Raw genomic sequence first — 19,166 nt, forward strand, 5'->3', positions numbered from 1 at the left:
CAATTTCTGTTATTAGTTATTACATTATTGCTATTAAATTTGTTTCTAGGTACAACTTTAGTTTAGTTCAGTTATATTCGAATGATATTTATTATGAGTATTATTGATTATTATTATGATGATTATTATGAATTATCACAGATGATTTTTTCGGGCTCGGGCCCTACTCTGTTAAACAAAAGGTATTGTTTACTTTATGAAGTGGTTACACTCAGTGGCGGATTAGCCACGTAGCAAAAGTAGCAAGTGCCACGGGCCCCGCGCGTTTGGGGGCCTCGCGCACCTACGCATTGTGGCCGTAAACAACTTAAGTTTCACTTCGTTCACTTCGCCCGAAAAATTAAAACAATCCATGATAGAATTTGCTACAGGCCCCGCGCTGGCTTAATGCTTAATAGCCCCGACATAAGTAACAGGAAAAAGCCCGTTTAAAAAGCAAATTTACCATTCTATTTATATGGTTTTAAATTCATGAAACAGCCCATTCGGAGATAACACGTTTGTTATCTCCAAAGAAAATACCACCCTGACTGTTCTCTGAATGTGCTGTCACATAAATTTGAACCTTAATACTATAACGATAGTTGCTTTTTAGGGTTCCGTACCCAAAGGGTAAAAACGGGACCCTATTTCTAACACTCCGCTGTCCGTCTGTCCGTCTGTCTGTCTGTCACCAGGCTGTATCTCATCAACCGTGATAGCTAGACAGTTGAAATTTCACAGATGATATATTTTTGTTGCCGCTATAACAACAAATACTAAAAAGTACGGAACCCTCGGTGTGCGAGTCCGACTCGCACTTGGCCGGTTTTTTTAAACGACATGGTTGCTTTGACACGCGCTGAAGACCGCTCCTAAAAGTCTGAGATAATTTATACTATACAAGTGACACCAGGGATAACATAACCCACAATATTCTGTGCATAGTCTGACATAGATACTAGATAATTCTAGTTTTTTCGCTAACATGCATCTAACAGCTCAAACAAGTATCCATTATAAATGCCATAAAAAAAAAACAACCTAAATTTCCCTCTTTTCATTTAAAAAAAAACAATTATTAGAAATCACATCATTAAAAACACAAAATGACAAGTAATTTCGTTTCCAAAGAAAATAATCAAATGAGACTCAATCAAATAAATTTAGAAATGATTGTAACTTCAAAAAGTATTGTTGGCAGCAATCAACTTTGCCTTTCGACCTGAGCGCTTGTCATGTGATTTTCAATCTTGTCGCATAGGTTTAAAGTTGTTATTTGCGTGTTGGTTTACACAGGAAAAGTATATTTGTAAGTTCTTGTCTGTGGTCGGACAATCAATCTGGTGTTCCAAAATTAAATTTGAATTGACGGATAGTGATGTGAATTAACGGCGAAATGCAACGGTATTTTGCCTAATTTTAAATTAGTTGCTTTACTCTCATATTAGGGCCGATACAGACGAACTGCAACCCGACTGCAACTTGTATGGGAACTGCACGCCGACGTTGCAGTTGGAGCGCAGTCGGCGCCCTTGGGCAGGCTTATTTTAAGACCTACATTTTAATGAAAAAAAAATTGTTCATGTTCAGAGATAAAATACATAAAGGCGCAGTTTTCGTATCTATTAATCGGCCGTACACTTCACATACTTGTAGGAAACATAATAAAAAAAAGGCTATCATTACCGAAAGGACAAAAAACTCATTATTGATGTACAAAGTTGTATGATTCATACATAAATCGGTTAAGATTTTGTACTGAACTTACCAGCAAAGAATGTTTAATTTTTGACAACAGTTGAATTCAACTGTATTTCATAGCATTTTTGTAAATCCTTAATTTAATTAATCCGATTTAATATAAGAACATGCCATTAATATAATTCAATCACATCACTACATAATTACGCTACGTTCAAAACGGACTATAGTACCATAGCCAACTTTATACCATAGACACCTAAAGAAAGCAGCCTCCTTACTATTTACGATATTAACAATACCGTTCACTTCGGCGCAACCTGTCTCATTTACCTAGAATATGGTATGGGGTATTGATAGTTCGGGAGTTCGCCACCGGCAGAGTTATGTTGGTATTTGTTGTGAACAGTTAGAAAATGACGTTCGCGGCCATTCTGCCGATTTCACACGTTAGTATTAGGTATTAGCTTTTTTTAGGGTACCGCGTACCGCGGCTATGGGAGCTTTTAAAAGTTGTCTAGAAAGCTGTTTTGTGCTAACAATCAGAATGTTTTTTTTTTGTAAGTATTTATAATTTTCATAAAATTTTGTAAGACCACTAAGACCACCGTTTTTCAAGTAATAGGTACCTACAAGTTATAAGCTTTTGAGAAACGGGCCACAGATCTAATGACCTAAGGAAAATTAATGAGGTTTTAAATTTGAACGTTTTTGGTGTACCTAACGCTTGAAGGTAGATTAATTAATTGTGTTCAAAGTCGGCAAATAAAGTTATGTGTGTTATAATTATATAGTGCCTTACACACGTTTTTTACGTCAAGTATAAGAGTTCTAAAAAAGACTGGTTATAAATTCGAGTTTATTTACTTTATTTACTTATATTAAAATACTTATATTATATTAAAATAACAATACGAACAACACAAAAGTTAAATAATTTTTACGGCCTTACTTACATATTTATTCTCTCATGTTTTTAGTTTAATTTCCACAGGAAATACTAAATCCAACCGTGTCCAACAACTTCCGAATCCTACTTGATTGACGACATAAAAAAACCTCATTACATGTTTTAAACACAGAACCCGTAATACAAAGAGGCATAGAGCACTTGACCAACTTTTTTCACGAACGGTCCAAAGATACGGTAAAGACACACAGTGACCAACCACACGCTGCGCGATCCGCGCGCTTTTCAAATATGGAACGCGAAAAACTATGACACCAACTTTTTTTAAAGTGACGTTTACTTTTTTTTTATGGCATCGAGTTCCTGGCGCATTCAGCCTAGTTAACTTAATACTAATAACAATGCGCGGGAAATGTCAACGTTACAACTTTTTTAAATTCGAAACGAGTGCGCGAATGTGATAATAAAATGTGACTTTCGTTTAAGTACCTGATAAAAATTTGTGCAATAATACCACTTTATGTGGACAGTCTGAATAAGTGCAATATTTTTGTGTTAGTTAGTTTTTTTGTTAGTCTTAGTGTAACGATATTATAATGGACATACACGAGTATCAGGTGAGCTTGCGTGCAGCTTTTTGTTATTTTTTACTTTGAATTTGATAGCCGATGGCGTAATTACTTTTTAAACTGCTTAGGATTTTCCACATTATTCGGAGCTGTTGGCTGTTAAATATTTCTAAGTCTCACAAAAGTTTTTATTTTATTTCTTTCTACTAATTGTTGTAATGTGTGTTTGCAAATACAGTTCAGTTTTAAAGTCTGTCTAAGCTAACTCTGCACCGTATTTGATAGCACAGAGTGCGGAAGTGTTATCATATTCGTCAAAGTTCTATGAAATTATGACGTTTGAAATAACACTTGCACACTCTGAAGAAGTGATTTTTTTAGCCCCTTTAAATACAACAATGCCGTATAATATAGGTAAGATGGGGTAAGAAGAACAAAATTTAGTTTTCCCGGGGTAAAAGCAACAGTATGTAAGTTCCATGCACGATGTATCTTAGCCAGGGCCGTTAAAATGTTACCAGCAGAATAATGTTATCCCATTTACTCTACTCCAGAGTTAGACACTGATCCAGATAGTCCAGAAATGTACCTATTAGATAGGGCTGATGATGAGTTTTGACAGAAAAATACTCAAACTTTGCTTAAATCTTACTATTTATGAATTTATAAGTTGAAATTTGATATTCAGTCAAACTGGCAGTCTATACACTGTAGACACTAATCTAACCAAAATATCAAGATAACTACTATAATATCGAACGAACAATGTGCTCATATATTTGAACTTGATTGCCAAAGCGTTAGAGGGCATTTGCAGATATTTTTGAGCACACACCTAGTGTTCCACAGCTAGAGTGCAACCTAGTTGAAACGTCGGAAAAAAGGTAAAATAATGAAATTTCATCGCGTTAGACCCGGTAATGACATTAATTATTTTTGAGCACTCTGTGTACTTCATGTGTATTATGACGACTGTCCCAACTTGCCCCAGTCTTCCATACATAAACAATCATACAGAAGCGATTACTAATACCCCAATTTGAGGTTCCCAGACGCGAAAAAACGTCCAATTCCACATAATTATTAACAATTTGACAGCTATTGTGGTCAAATTGCTACCGTCTTTGAACCTGGGACCTTGAGTTGACCGGGTAATGACAAGGGACAGCTCCAGTGTGTGTTTAGCCAAAGAGAATTAAGAAGGCATAGAGTGCTCACTCCATACATCAGTTCTGTTACCAAAACGACTATTATTTTCGTAGTCTACATAATTATAGCATCAAGTAGCGGAACTCTCATTACTGCTACTCGACAATAGATGTCGTGGCAAATGGAAAGTCTAATGCTTAACTATTTTCAGCTAATATTACGGATTAACGTAACTCTATTTTCAACTCCTGCTTATAATATTCTTGTTATAAATTGTTGAGCAATACACTTTTCGTCAGTCGCGACACATGTGACATCCAGTGTCGAGTAGCAGTACTGATAGTTCCGCCACTTGACGCTGGATGTAGACTACGGAAATAATAGTCTTTTTGGTAACAAAACCGATGTATGGAGTGAGCACTCTGTCTTCCGAATTCTCTTTGGTTTAGTTAGGTATTAGGGATAATTGCTGAATTATGTAAGTCTTTTAATGAAGCGGTTAAAATGGTAGTTTGTTGGGTTGGTACAACAACACTGTTCATCCATCGGTGGACCTTATAACAAAAGGCATAAGGTCCATGACAGTTAACGCTGTGGGCGATGGTACAATGCGTTAAAAATTACTGCCGGTTGCTATTAACCTAAGGCCCAAGGTCCTACCTATGGGACTACTTCAGTTCAATGTTTAAATCATATTCGTTTGGAACAGTTGCATTTGTTTTGTTTCGTTCAATTTACAAACAAAATGAAATCAACTGTATTCCCTGCACTATTGGTTCAAATTTCAGTGGCAAATTTTGGATTTATCATTAAATTTGTATGACTGGGCCTTAGGAGGATAAATCAAAAACTTGTCAAGTGCGAGTCGGACTCGCGCACGAAGGGTTCCGTATGACACAAAAAACAGCCGATAAAATCACGTTTGTTGTATGGGAGCCCCACTTAAATATTTATTTTATTCTGTTTTTAGTATTTGTTGTTATAGCGGCAACAGACATCATCTGTGAAAATTTCAACTGTAGCTATCACGGTTCGTGAGGTACAGCCTGGTGACAGACGGACGGATAGCGGAGTCTTAGTAATAGGGTCCCGTTTTTACCCTTTGGGTACGGAACCCTAAAAAGGACAAAGATATGAGGAAGTGTTTTGTATTGTATGAATACCCCTAAGAACACTGCTGTTAGGAATGTTAGGATCCTTATAACACTGCGCCGGCTCCCCGCAGACCGCACTTAATATGAAGTGTATTTCAATCTCACTGGCAGTCATTTAATCTACAAATAGGAGTGCTGGAGTAAAAAAGTTATTATTTAAACCCTCTCATATTTTTTCTACTTTTGTATGGAAATTTCCATACAACTTGAACCATTTTCCATTCTCGCATTGACTGAAAGATCATCCCACCATCTCCTTTGTCCCTGTACGATCACAGACTTTAATTGTTGATCCATCTAAGGTTCAAGCTAATTTGGTTGTCAATTACTAACGGTATGAAATGTCCAATGTAAGTGAACCCTAATAATAATGTTGTTAATGTCCAAAATTGCTTACAGTTGTTACGTTGTCCGAAATATTTTTCTCACTGCACCCACATTCGAGAATTTCTGTTTTGCCCTATGGTTGACTGGTAGAGAATGCCCTAAGGCATTAAGTCCGCCATTTGTACTTAATTAAATTGTGCATTAAAGTTTAAATAAATGGTTCAACAATTTAAGTCCGTGACTATACCTTCGCCTTTTGTACTTAATTAGATTGTGCATTAAAGTTTAAATAAATAAATAAATGGTTCAACAATTTAAGTCCGTGACGCTACCTCTAACTGTCAGAAACTGTACCTTAGTACCCATCCTAAGGAGTTCACTAAGTTCCATTTATGAAAAAAAAAACAAAATGGCGGGCACGTGTTCTGCCATGTTCATTAAATGTCGCGTGTAGCAAATAACGTATACGGAGATGTAATTTGCCACATGTATAATTCCGACGCCTTGAGACGCGCAAGGTCGGTGCGGCTGTGGACTATGCTTAATCCCGCACCGGAAAAGGCTATTTAAAACTATAAATTAAAAAAAACCGGAGTGAATTTTATAATCTGTGGTCAATCATTTCTGTCAGTGAGAAAAGTGGTAAATTCAAAATTTTGTTTTAATTTTCTAGTAACGGTAATGATTGCTCAGACTATTTTTTATAATTTTATATCATCTTATTTGGGGCTGGTTTTATATCGTAAAGTACATATATTCGTAAATACCTAATACGAAATTTCAAAGATACAAGAATTTTAAATATAGATCACACACCAAATTCTTATTAGTAGCGCTTCTGGTATAGTGCGGCGTATTTTTTTTTATAGAACCTTAGAACATAGGTACTTTTAAGTGACGCTCTGTAACACTAAAGACTACTCACAAGTCTAACAACTCGTAAAATTAAGTCTTAATTCCAATTATATACTGATATATATGTCATATAATATATATTTAATTGTTTTAATTTTAATTCAAATAATATGTAATTCTATGGATGTAATGAATCCGAAATAAAAGCTTTTTTTTTTTTTTTTTTTAATAAAAAAAAAAAGACGAAGCCCTCCAGTGGTGAGGGCCGGATACGAACTGGCGTCTTTAGCAATCGGGGCTAACGCCTTGAACCCCTAGGCCACCCCACCACAGCGGAACCGGCCCCAATTTCTCGACTATATGCCATCTTACTAAGACTAGGCGTCTTTGACCAACTCTAAGGGCGAGCAGTAGGTACGAGCTTGCACCTCCTATACGAATTCCTTACGGAATTACGTTATAGCGCAGATTTTGTTGTGACAGTTTAAAAGGAGCCACCATAATTGATGTTAATAGCACCCCACACTTTGTCACTTCAAAGTCGGTGTAGTTACTAAGGGCACAGGGCGGACACGCGATACAGCAAAAATCACTTGCGTTTCTATGTGTGAACGGCACGTCTGTACACGCGTCATGCGTCATAGTGTGTATAAGTTGCTTAAAAATAGTACTTAGCGGCCGGCAAACGGCCGTCAATCTGCTGTCGCGGGGCGAGGTAATTCGAGTCGGGGCGGGGCGGTGCGTGGCCGTTCTGTATGATAATACTATTACTTATTCTGGGCTAAGGGGTTAAAGGTGACGTTCGGATGGCAAGCTTATGTATCCATACCAGGATAACCTGGCGGGCCACATATAAAAGCCCGGCGCGGCCACAGGTTGAGTATGGCCACAGAATAAATAATAGTACTACCGTACAGAAAGGAAACTTCCTACAAAACCGAAGTTTGACAGCGGTTTAGGGTCGAACCATGATTTCCCTTTCTAATATATGGCACTATCCCTTTCGGCTATTTAGGGTTGTCAAAATTCAGGTCATTATCTTATCTGTGGTCGTGCACGCAAAGGGGCGTCAAGTTGTGCCAACCCTAATAATTGCTCGGAGCAATGCTAAGCCGAATGGAGCCGAGTTTGCCCGAAGCGAGGTTTCGCACAATTGCTAAGGCTGATATAGCCCAAGCTCTTGAACCACCAACTACTAGTTAGTTACAGTCAGCACCAGAAGTTGCTAAGCGGGCTAGTTGTTCAAAATTACCTTAACACGCTCATATTCTCTTAACAATAAAGTCGCGTCAAATCATTTTGAACACCTCGTCCGCTTAGCAACTATTGCTGATGACTGTATAAGATAGTTTTTAATAGCCGTTCACCGTTAACGGTAATGGATACTTGAATTATACTGTTACTCTGAAGAAGTACTTCATTGATATATCATGTCGCCAGCGATACATAGCGATGAATAACATTTATAACTAAGCTTGTATCCGTATTATTACAATAAAAAAAAACAATCCCACACTTAGTTTTAAAATGAGAACGAAACTCCGTTTGTATGGGAAGGTGAAATTCGGCCGAGCTTGCTGCGGACTCTTAAAGGATGCAAGCGTGAAAGCTTTCACTTACGAAGTAATCTTCAAGTCATATTAAAACTTTGTTTTTACGCGTTTAGTAGTTTCGATTACAATTCCCGCTCAATATACGTAGTTAATTAAACAAATATTTAGCAAGCATTCGATACTCTTTAATAGCTACTTTCTATCAATTCACACTGTCATAAGATGACGCGACACTCCGATATAAAATTCAGAGCCGACTTGACAAATACGTCAACATTCAACTTTTAGAAACTGTAAAGTTACATTAGATGAGTTAGGTCAAATGAGTTAGGTAAAAAAGGTAAAAAGATGAGTTAGGTAAAATTTACAGGACGATCGTGAGACCTGTTGTAATGTATGGATCAGAATGCTGGGCGATGAAAGTAACGGATGAAAGAAGAGTGCACGCAGCGGAAATGAGAATGTTGAGATGGATGTGTGGAGTGACGAGAAAGGATCGGATTAAAAATGAGTATATTAGGGGAAGTTTGAAAGTAGCACCAGTAACGGAGAAGATAAGAAGTAGTAGGTTAGCGTGGTATGGGCATGTGATGAGGAGGGATGAATGCCATATAGGCAAAAGAATGTTAGGGATGAATGTTGATGGACGGAGAGCGTATGGTAGACCCAAAAAGCGATGGATGGATTGTGTGAAAGAGGATATGAGAAAGAAAGGAGTGAGTGCTGAGGTGACGAAAGATAGAGGAGAATGGAAGAGAAAAACATGTTGTGCCGACCCCACATAACGTGGGATAAGGGCAGGAAGAAGAAGAGATGAGTTAGGTCAATCCAATCTAACTCCGACAAGCAAGCGCCAAAGTGTGGAATGCTGCCATAAACGACGTTCATAGACACTGACCACGCTAACTGCACTTTGCCATCCATATTTAATATAGTAAGGTTGTCACCTGACTATAGTATCTAAGAATCTACTATTAGAGTCAGAGCAAGTAGAAAAGGAATAGTTATTTGTGCAACAAGAGAGGAAAGTTGGTTTTTCTTGCGAGTGTTGATTTTGAGTCCCGAGTAAGCGAAAGATTCTTGATCGTAGCGAGGGACTCAATAACACCAGATGTAAAATAACTTTGCTCTTGTGTGACACATATAATGTTTCACCTCAGTAGTGAGAACATATTAAAGGTTAAAATGAATTTCGAATTTATAGACCCCGAAGTATGAAGTGGCACTCTCTGGAGTGACGAAAGTAGGCTTGTTCGAACTGCTGAGGTGAAAAATATATTTCAAACAATTCGGGGTTATTTTGACTATCAAAAATGGAAAAAATAAACTTACAATACACAAAACAACTATATGCATCAAAGTCAGTAGCAACAACTGTTAAGCACAGTTTGCGTAGAGCTCCAATACAAATTGTACCAGTCTTCGTACTCGTAACCGGTAGCATAAACAGAAACCGTTTTTTTTTTCAAATTTCGAACGCTGCTCAAACATCTCCCATTCTGCGCGCGCACGCCACGCACGGCAAACAGCCGTGTTGACGGAGCGCCACGAGTGCACTGCACATAGAGTTTCACTCGCTTTTGGAGTTCCTTCGACCATAGACTAAGGTTGCGTCTGGCTTTTATACCAATCCCTACTAGTCCCTACTAATGTCTATTATAAATGCGAAAGTAACTCTATCTGTCAACTCATCACGCTTAAACCGCTAAACCAGTTTATAGCTGAGGAAAGATATAGATAGTTTTTTATCAATTATCATCATCATCCCGCGAAACCGAAGTCGCGGACAGAAGCTAAATTTTGTACAAAAATGAGAGATTAGTCGGAAATATGGAGGCAAGCGGATTTGTCAATTTGAAGATGGGGGCAGAGGCCACTGCAAAACCTCCAATTGAATTTTTTATCAAGCGAACTTTAGGTGTCATTAACTGAAGTTATTCTCTTTTTTTTATACCACGTCGGTGGCAATCAAGCATACGGCCTGCCTGATGGTAAGTAGTTACCGTAGCCTATGGACGCCTGCAACACCGGAGATATTACACGCGCGTTGCCGACACTTTAAAAACCTGTACACTCCTTTTTTGAAGAAACCCATACTGTAGCCCCTCGGGAAAATGTCTCTTGTCGGTGGAGTATCTTCCAGCTTTCCCTATCCTGCGCCAGCCCTTTGACTTTTTGATACGACACGACCCCTACTTTTTCTTTAGATATATCATCTAAATTAATTAAACAAATATCATTTGTTTGTAACTTTAAGACGATATAGTTTACAAGATAGCAAAATGAATCGAAAATTTGTAATATCGTACCTAAGTAGGCACCTGGCTTATAATTTCTGCCGTTTAGAAAAATCGGTATTTTTTTTCAGACTCGTCCAAAATACACGACTAAAGTAGGTACCTAGATATAATTCATTCTATAAAACATTCGAAAAAACAAACAAAGAGACTCGTGTCCAAACGAATGTACCCAAGTGCTAAACAAACTGTATGTTGGAACCCTTTACTTTAGAATTTAAAAAAAGAACACTTGATATTTCTCAATGAGGTATTGACAGGTGTAGACACCGTTTTAAAAAGAAAAGTAAGGCATTTTTCGTGTTTATGGTAATGAGTTTTTTAATTATTTGTACACACGAGTGACACGGAGTTTTTATGTTTAAAAAGCTGAATTAGTTTTAACTTTATTGTGGATGTTCACAAATACTTGAGGCTTCTTATTTCTTTAGGATGGTTACATTTCATTTATTTAACTCTTAAACAATAGGTACAATCATTGTGTCAGAAATCACGTTAAATACAATTTATAAATAATAATAATAAACCATTAAAACTAATACTAAATAACAATTATACTGAAATTACTGAATAATACTGAATACTGTCTATGGTTTCTATTTTTTTTTTAGAAAAACTAATTACATTTCGTTTTATGGGGCTCTTTAGATAATGTTGATGAGTGAGAGAACTCTCTAAAGCTATAAAATAAATCATCATCATCTTCCTCGCGTTATTCCGGCATTTTGCCACGGCTCATGGGAGCCTGGGGTCCGCTTGACAACTAATCCTAAGAATTGGCGTAGGCACTAGTTTTTACGAAAGCGACTGCCATTCTGACCTTCCAACCCAGAGGAGGAACTAGGCCTTGTTAGGATTAGTCCGGTTTCCTCACGATGTTTTCCATCACCGAAAAGCGACTGGTAAATATCAAATGATATTTCGTACATAAGTACCGAAAAACTCATTGGTACGAGCCGGGGGTTTGAACCCGCGACCTCCGGATTGAAAGTCGCACGCTCTTACCGCTAGGCCACCAGCGCTTCTAAAGCTATAAAATAAAAAAATAAAATTATTGGCGAAATAACGATTAACATTTCTAAAAATTTCTCTAATCTGGATAATCGCCTGATCTTTGGTCAACAAATGGAGACCAACAGTTGCTTTCGAATATTTACCGCGAAAATTGTAAACAAACACACGCGCTTCCGAGTCAATATTAACTAAACAAACAAAATGGCGGACGCACAAGATGGCGGTAACGGTCGGTTTTCGAATTTAACTGCAACACGTACGATCGCGGATATACGTGAAATCTCTCCGCTACTTACAAAATATAATGTGGTTTTACTGTTTTGATCTATTTTCGAAAAGTTGTAGGTAACTTTGAACTTAGATGGAAATAGTATAATACGTATGAAGTATGATTTTTTGGGGCTAACAAAAAAAACCCGGAAAAGTGCGAGTCTGACTCGCCCACCGAGTGTTTCGTACTTTTTAGTATTTGTTGTTATAGCGTTGCGGCAACAGAAATACATCATCTGTGATACTTTCAACTGTCTAGCTGTTACGGTTCATGAGATACAGCCTGGTGACAGACAGACGGTCAGTGGAGTCTTAGTAATAGGGTCCCGTTTTTACCCTTTAGTACGGAACCCTAAAAACTATAGTATAGGCATAAATAAACGTATACTTAAATTATATATGTAATTCAGTTCAGGCTTCAGGCCTTTGACTACAGGTGGTACTCCTATTCTATAGGATACAATATTCCTAGGTATTATATTTACTGTGGTATTTTTTTACTAATACAGATGTAGTGCATAATTTTTTTATACCACGTCGGTAGCAAACAAGCATACGGCCCGCCTGATGGTAAGCATAATTGTTTTCCATCGTATTTTCTCGGAAACGTTCGTTTTTGTCATGCTACTTCAGTCAACTTCAGTATTTTTTGTACCCAGACTGATTGAAATAGCGAGACACATTCGTTCGTACGTTTCCGTGAAAATACGATGAAAAATAATTATGCATTACATCTGTACCTACCTAGTCTGAGAAGTCTGACTTAGCTTATCTTCTTGGCAACGGCCAAATACCGATCGTCAATTTGTCATATTTCCATAAGAAATTGACATTGTGACGCCGTTACACTTTGTCGCTTGCCAAGTCAAAGTAGAGTTAGCTTAGATGGACTCTGTAGTAACTATGTTAAGTATGTATTTAACAAAATAACTAGCGGCTCTCTGAGGTGTAACCCCCCGAACCCCCATTGCTGCGCCATTTTGGAAAATTTCCAAAAACTAAATAAATAAATAAAAATTACCTGCTCACAAGAGAATCGGTTAAATGCGACCCGTACGTAGAAGAGAGCATCCGGACATACGAAGGAATTTTTGCCCAATCTGAAACGGAGGACTTCGCTTTCGCTCGGTCAGTTACATGTTATTAGGCTAATCAGAAGATATAATTAACTATCCTGTCTGTACAAGGCCGAAGGAAATTGTGTTAATAAACTTTTACCGTAAGATTATACCCCACTGATGTTTACATTTTATATGCGAGTTATAATGATTTTATGACCCTTTAACAGTGTTGTTAAAGAGATACATCAAATTTGCCTGTTAGTTGCAGATAGGGTGGACCGAGGCGAATCGAATCAAACTAAAAAAAATCTGTTGCCGAAACATAATTTCTATGGCGAAACCGAAACTTCGGAGGACACTACCGAAAATACAGTGTCGGCACGGCCGAAAAGTTCAACAGTTTTTTGGCCTAAACCGTACTACCTTCGGCGTAAGCAAATTTTTATGCCACAACTGATACCTACGGCCACTAAAAGTTACGTGATAATTTCCATACATTATTGACTGAGCGTGACTCCGTTTCAGCTAGGGCAAAAAGGGGTTCTCCTCTGCAGGTCGCCTTTCTCAACCGATTCTCGTGAAATTTTGTGAGCAGGTTCGGTAGTGAGGTAGAATTTTATTGTTCAAAATATTTAGACCAGTACGGTTTCAATCACTATTATTTTTAGTCGCTAAATATTTTGAAATATGTCTCACGATAGTTTAATTTAAATTTTATTGTTGTTTCGTTTTTTGGAAAAGTTCAATATGGCGGAAATTGGCAAAGGACTTAAGCACCAGTAGGTTCTTAAGACCATGTAATAATGTATAAACTAAGTAAGCATTTTAAAATTTTCTAGCTTATCGCGAGTTTTACAGCTCACAGGGCCACTAGTTTTAGTTCTATCAGCGTTTTCTATAAACAAATTGTCACTTTTCTAAACTCTCAACTCCACCTTCGACCCCATGCTATATACCCGTAAAGATTCACGGTCTCCATACTTACAGTCGCTGATGCGGACCATGTCGGTGGAGCAGCGGTGGCAGGACCTCGCCTCGCTGCTGACCATACCCCCGCCGCCCGAGCAATATCAACACTACCAGCACCACAACATCAGGTGAGTGTGCTGACGGTACATGTAGGTCAGTCGCTGATGCGGACCATGTCGGTAGAGCAGCGGTGGCAGGACCTCGCCTCGCTGCTGACCATACCCCCGCCCCCGAGCAATACCAACACTACCAGCACCACAACATCAGGTGAGTGTGCTGACGGTACATGTAGGTCAGTCGCTGATGCGGACCATGTCGGTAGAGCAGCGGTGGCAGGACCTCGCCTCGCTGCTGACAAGCGTCCTCTCGGAGCATTTTTTACGTGGTGATCGGGCTAGGAGCGACCATTAGTAGTGTAAACCTGTAAACCTACTATTTTTTTGTCAACTGTTGTGTAATGAAATGTTACGTTTGTGTTGTAGCGCGCACGCTCACGCGCACGGCGCAGGTGGCTACGCGCACAACTATCATGCCCCCATCGCGCCCATCCCCGACAAGCACCCTGACGCTTATGGTGAGTCTTTTTTTAATTTCTTGAATCAACTAAGGCCCTCTTCTAACTTGTATCTGTCGGCGGTGTGTAAAGTTCCTGTGTAATGTTTTGTAGTCACATTAAACCAATAGATTAGGTAGGATAGTTTCGTTAGGCTGCTTCAGATGCCCGAAGGGCAAATGGTCTAATAGGAGCCCCGCTTTCGACTCAGGGAACGAGACAATGATTTTCACGATTCACGATATGCCATTTCGTGATCTGCCTGATTTTACGATCGGCCGCCGACATATCGATACAGTACGCAGTTCTACTGCTTGTCTGTCCTGTACACCAATCAGTCGCATTTCGCGGCAGTTTTCGATATGCCGCTACCAAATGTTGGAACAACCTGCCTCCACCTATTCGAACGCTAAAGACAATTAACGGCTTCAAGTCAAAATTTCGACTGGCGTTTTTCAAGGCTCAACTGAATACCTAACAGCAGCAAATATACCTTTTTATTTTTCTGAATTACTTACTTCCTTCATCTCTTTCACGCACTAGGCAAAATCTAGATATTGAACCTGTTTAAACTTAGTAACGGCAGTAAATTGTAATCTTCTCAGATCTTAGAATTGTAATGTTTGTTTGTTGTTTTTGTTGTTTTATATTTTCTTCTTTTTGTGTTCTCATTATTGTTAGTCTGAAGTTAGTTAATATAAGTTAGGTCCCTACCGAAAATCTGCGCTGCGGCTTGCCATGGCATTACGCTGAGTGGGGGCCCTTTTTTCGTCCGTTCCTTTTATACCCTCTCCTGTATGTAAACAACTATCATGTGAAGTCAATAATCTATTCTATTTCTTACTGATTTGCGCGGACCCACCCAAGTGGCAATAGAAAACGGCAATTGAAACTGAACAATGTACAGAAATTATCACGTGACTTTTTATTTGCATCATCCCGTGTCATGTTTACTTTTCGATTGATGTTTGTCGATAAACTCTTGTCATCTTAGCCACGACAACAGTTCCTTTTGATGTACCGGTCCACTCTGACACCATCATATCTTATTTTCAAAGCCGTTCAAACTTTGTTATTCGTCACAGTATCATAAACTGTAATAGATGTCATATATTAAAGAAAACCGGCCAAGTTCCGTACCGTTACGGAAAAAAACAGCAAAAAAATCACGTTTGTTGTGTGGGAGCCCCATTTAAATATTTATATTATTCTGTTTTTAGTATTTGTTGTTATAGCGGCAACAGAAATACACCATCTGTGAAAATTTCAACTTTCTAGCTATTACGGTTCATGAGATACAGCCTGGTGACAGACACAGACAGACGGACAGACGGACGGACAGACAGACAGCGGAGTCTTAGTAATAAGGTCCCGTTTTTACCCTTTGGGTACGGAACCCTAAAAAAGTGACGAAGCCCTCCAGTGATGAAGGCCGTGTGAAGGCCGGATTCGTACCGGCGTCTTTAGCTATCGCGGCTAACGCCATGAACCCCTAGGCCACCTCGCCACGGCGGTACCCGTCCCAATTTCTCAACTATATGCCATCTTAATAAGACTAGGCGTCTTTGGCCGTTATTTTACTCGAACGGCCTATTTAGAGCCTTATCTTTTACTTCCCTATTAGATCAATCTGTGGAAATAATAATATACTTATTTATAACATTCGTCTTACAGGCGCGGCAGCCACGCCGCTTGAAGGCGCGTACAAGGCGGAGACCCATCACCCGCAGCACGATAACATTTACTACCAGGTATGTACACAAGCTCCGAGATACTGTAGGGGGAGCCACATAGACCGACTAACCCTGGCCAATAGTAAACAATATCATTGCTCGATCCGGGCGTCTGGCAGGGTTTCAACAGTCTTGGTCAGAGTAACGGGTCATCACCTGAAATGGGTCCACAGCCTGGAGCTCTAGGAAATTTCTCACTTTCAATTGATTTTATAATCTACCTTTGGTCACCACCGATGAACAGTTGCCAGATCTACAACGATGTTCGTAGTGATTTAGAAATTGATGAAAAATACATTATTATTCACAACAACGGGGCTTAACCGCATAAAATAAGTTTTAAATTTACCTCCGACGTTTCGAGGACGGCGTTATCCCCGTTGACATCAACATCTTCTAGGCGCGCGAGTTTTGCGAACTACCCGCACTTGGTCCTGTTTATTAACTTGAACGTTTTGCGCACTAGGGATGTCACCGGATCGACACGACACTCACGATATTCGATTTTTTAACTTGTGATATCCGTACTAATATTATAAATGCGAAAGTGTGTCTGTCTGTCTTTCTGTCTGTCTGTCACCTCTTCACGCTTAAACCGTTTTAGTTGAAATTTGGTATACAGATAGTTTGAGTCTCGGGGAAGGACATAGTATAGTTTTTATCCCAGAACTCACCCCTTAAGGGGGTGAAAAGGGGGTGGAAGTTTATATGGGGAATCAATAAAAAGCAGATTGGATCAAAATAACCTCCCCAAATTACTTATTCCACGCAGACGAAGTCGCGGGCAAGCTATAGTATGTTGTAATGAGTAAACATTGTGAAAGTTTAAGTACAATTGTATTCTTATTGGTACAGAATGGCACCGGCGAGATGCCGCCCCCGCCAGCTTCGGATGGCTTCCTGCAGTCCATCCTCAATGACGAAGACCTCCAGCTCATGGACATGGCGATGAACGAAGGTCAGTCACTAATAAAAGCTTGGCATGGACACAGCGCTGTCCCAATATTACAGGGTTCTATGTTACATTTTCAAGATAGTTGAAATTCGACTTAATGTCACTATGATAAAGTTCAAATTTCAGTTCGTTAAAAGTGAAACATAGAACCCTGTAATATTGGGGCAGCGACAGGGCGGACACGATATACATCAAAAATCACTTGCGTTTCTATGTGTGAACGGCACGTCTGTACACGCGGCATAGTGTAAGTTGCTTAAAAATAGTACTTAGCGGCCGGCAAACGGCCGTCAATCTGGTGTCGCGGGGCGAGGTAATTCGAGTCGGGGCGGGGCGGTGCGTGGCCGTTCTGTATGATAATACTATTACTTATCCTGACATGGACTTAGGACTATACTGGACTGGGCACAACTACTAGATCTGTGAGCTGTTGACCTCGCGAGCGTAACTTCAAACTGAATAAATGTATGGCTCCGCCATTTTGAAATTTGCAAAAACTGAATTAAAAAAAAACCGGCTAAGTGCGAGTCGGACTCGCGCACGAAGGATTCCGTACCATTACGGCAAAAAAAACACGTTGTATGTAAGCCCCCACTTATTATTTTATTCTGTTTTTAGTATTTATTTTAAACTTATTTTTATTTTGAACTTTATTGCACAATATAACAAATAAAGTACAAATGGCGGACTTAATGCCTAAAGGCATTCTAGGCATTCAATGGTATTTGTTGTTATAGCGGCAACAGAAATACATCATCTGTGAAAATGTCAACTGTCTAGCTATCACGGTTCATGAGATACATCCTGGTGACAGACGGACAGACAGACAGCGGAGTCTTAGTAATTAAGGGTATATAGTAATAAGGTCCCGTTTTTACCCTTTGGGTACGAAACCCTATAAAGTCAAACCTAACCTAACCTAACCTCTAGTGCCTAGTGAATTGGCTAGTTTAATTTGTTATCCTTATCATTCGTGTAAAGATATTACCACTCTATCATATCATTAGTGTCTACAATACTCGATACGTAATATATTGAGTTGATATTGGTGATAGTTAATGTATCGAAAGCGCCACCTAGCGGCTATAGCTTGGAACGACGACGTTATGCAGCTTACTCATGCCAAGCGCCATCTAGAAGCTACGCGTGGAACTACGCCTCATATCGCTTACGATGGCAACAGCTAGCGCCATCTGTACTTGTTTTAGTAAAGTTGTTTCGTTTTCAAATTAATTTCGAATGGCCATATGCAGGACTCATTTATCTAAACATGTACCATGTTTGCCGTATAAGATGAATAAAGTCTAAGGAAAAAACGTGCCTCGGAAATCAAGAAATTTTGATTCTCGCACAGATGGCACTACCACCAATACCAACCGTCATTATAAAATTACTACACCTGACACAAACATACCCACATTCATACACATACCCACATACATAACAATACATAGATCACTATCACCATAGAGAAATATAAGTAATAAAGAGTGGTAACTCCATACATCAGTGCGCGCGCCTTATTTCGTAGTCGACATCTAGCATCAAGTAGCGGAACTCTCAGTACTGCTACTCGACACTAGATGTCGAATGTGTCGCGACTGACGAAAAGTGTATTGCTAAAATAGAGTTACGGTTACTCCGGTTATAATATTAGCTGAAAATCGTTGAGCATTGGACTTTCTCTTTGCCGCTACATCTATTCTCGAGTAGCACTGAGAGTTCCGCTACTTGCCGCTAGATGTCGACTACGAAATAAAGCGCATTTTGGTAAGAAAACTGATGTAGGAGTTGCCGCTCGTTCTTTACTTATATCAAAGATATAACTCTGTAATAGATGGATACAGTCTAAGGAAAAAAACGTGCCTCGAAAATCACGAAAATTTGATTCTCGATCAGATGGCGCCACTACCTTTGGCCTACTCTCGTATAGAGGGCGTTGACGGTTTCGTTTGTTATTTAACAATTTTAACGCATATCAGTGAAAGGGCATGGGTCAAATCATATCAAAATAATAAATGCAATCATTTTTAGTTTTAAAGTGTATCGATAGATGGCAGTGAATGTTCTGTGGTTACAAAGTTTACTATGACAGTACCGCTCTATCTTATTAT

The 19,166-nt window shown here is 39.1% G+C and overlaps 1 protein-coding gene across 3 annotated transcripts in view; it reads left to right on the top strand.

The window, feature by feature from the left end:
- LOC134753392 (segmentation protein cap'n'collar-like) overlaps positions 1 to 19,166 on the top strand; it is a 169,695-nt gene that overhangs the window by 125,374 nt on the left and 25,155 nt on the right. For 2 of the 3 annotated variants that reach the window (XM_063689281.1, XM_063689279.1), the window contains exons 8-11: positions 13,830 to 13,939; positions 14,294 to 14,385; positions 16,039 to 16,115; positions 16,953 to 17,055. In XM_063689281.1, the coding sequence (XP_063545351.1) occupies positions 13,830 to 13,939; positions 14,294 to 14,385; positions 16,039 to 16,115; positions 16,953 to 17,055 (382 nt within the window). The remainder of the gene's footprint in view (positions 1 to 13,829; positions 13,940 to 14,293; positions 14,386 to 16,038; positions 16,116 to 16,952; positions 17,056 to 19,166) is intronic. The other variant, XM_063689280.1, reaches the window with a different exon arrangement.

The sequence above is a fragment of the Cydia strobilella genome, chromosome 26, assembly GCF_947568885.1.
Source record: "Cydia strobilella chromosome 26, ilCydStro3.1, whole genome shotgun sequence".
Classification (NCBI taxonomy): domain Eukaryota; kingdom Metazoa; phylum Arthropoda; class Insecta; order Lepidoptera; family Tortricidae; genus Cydia; species Cydia strobilella.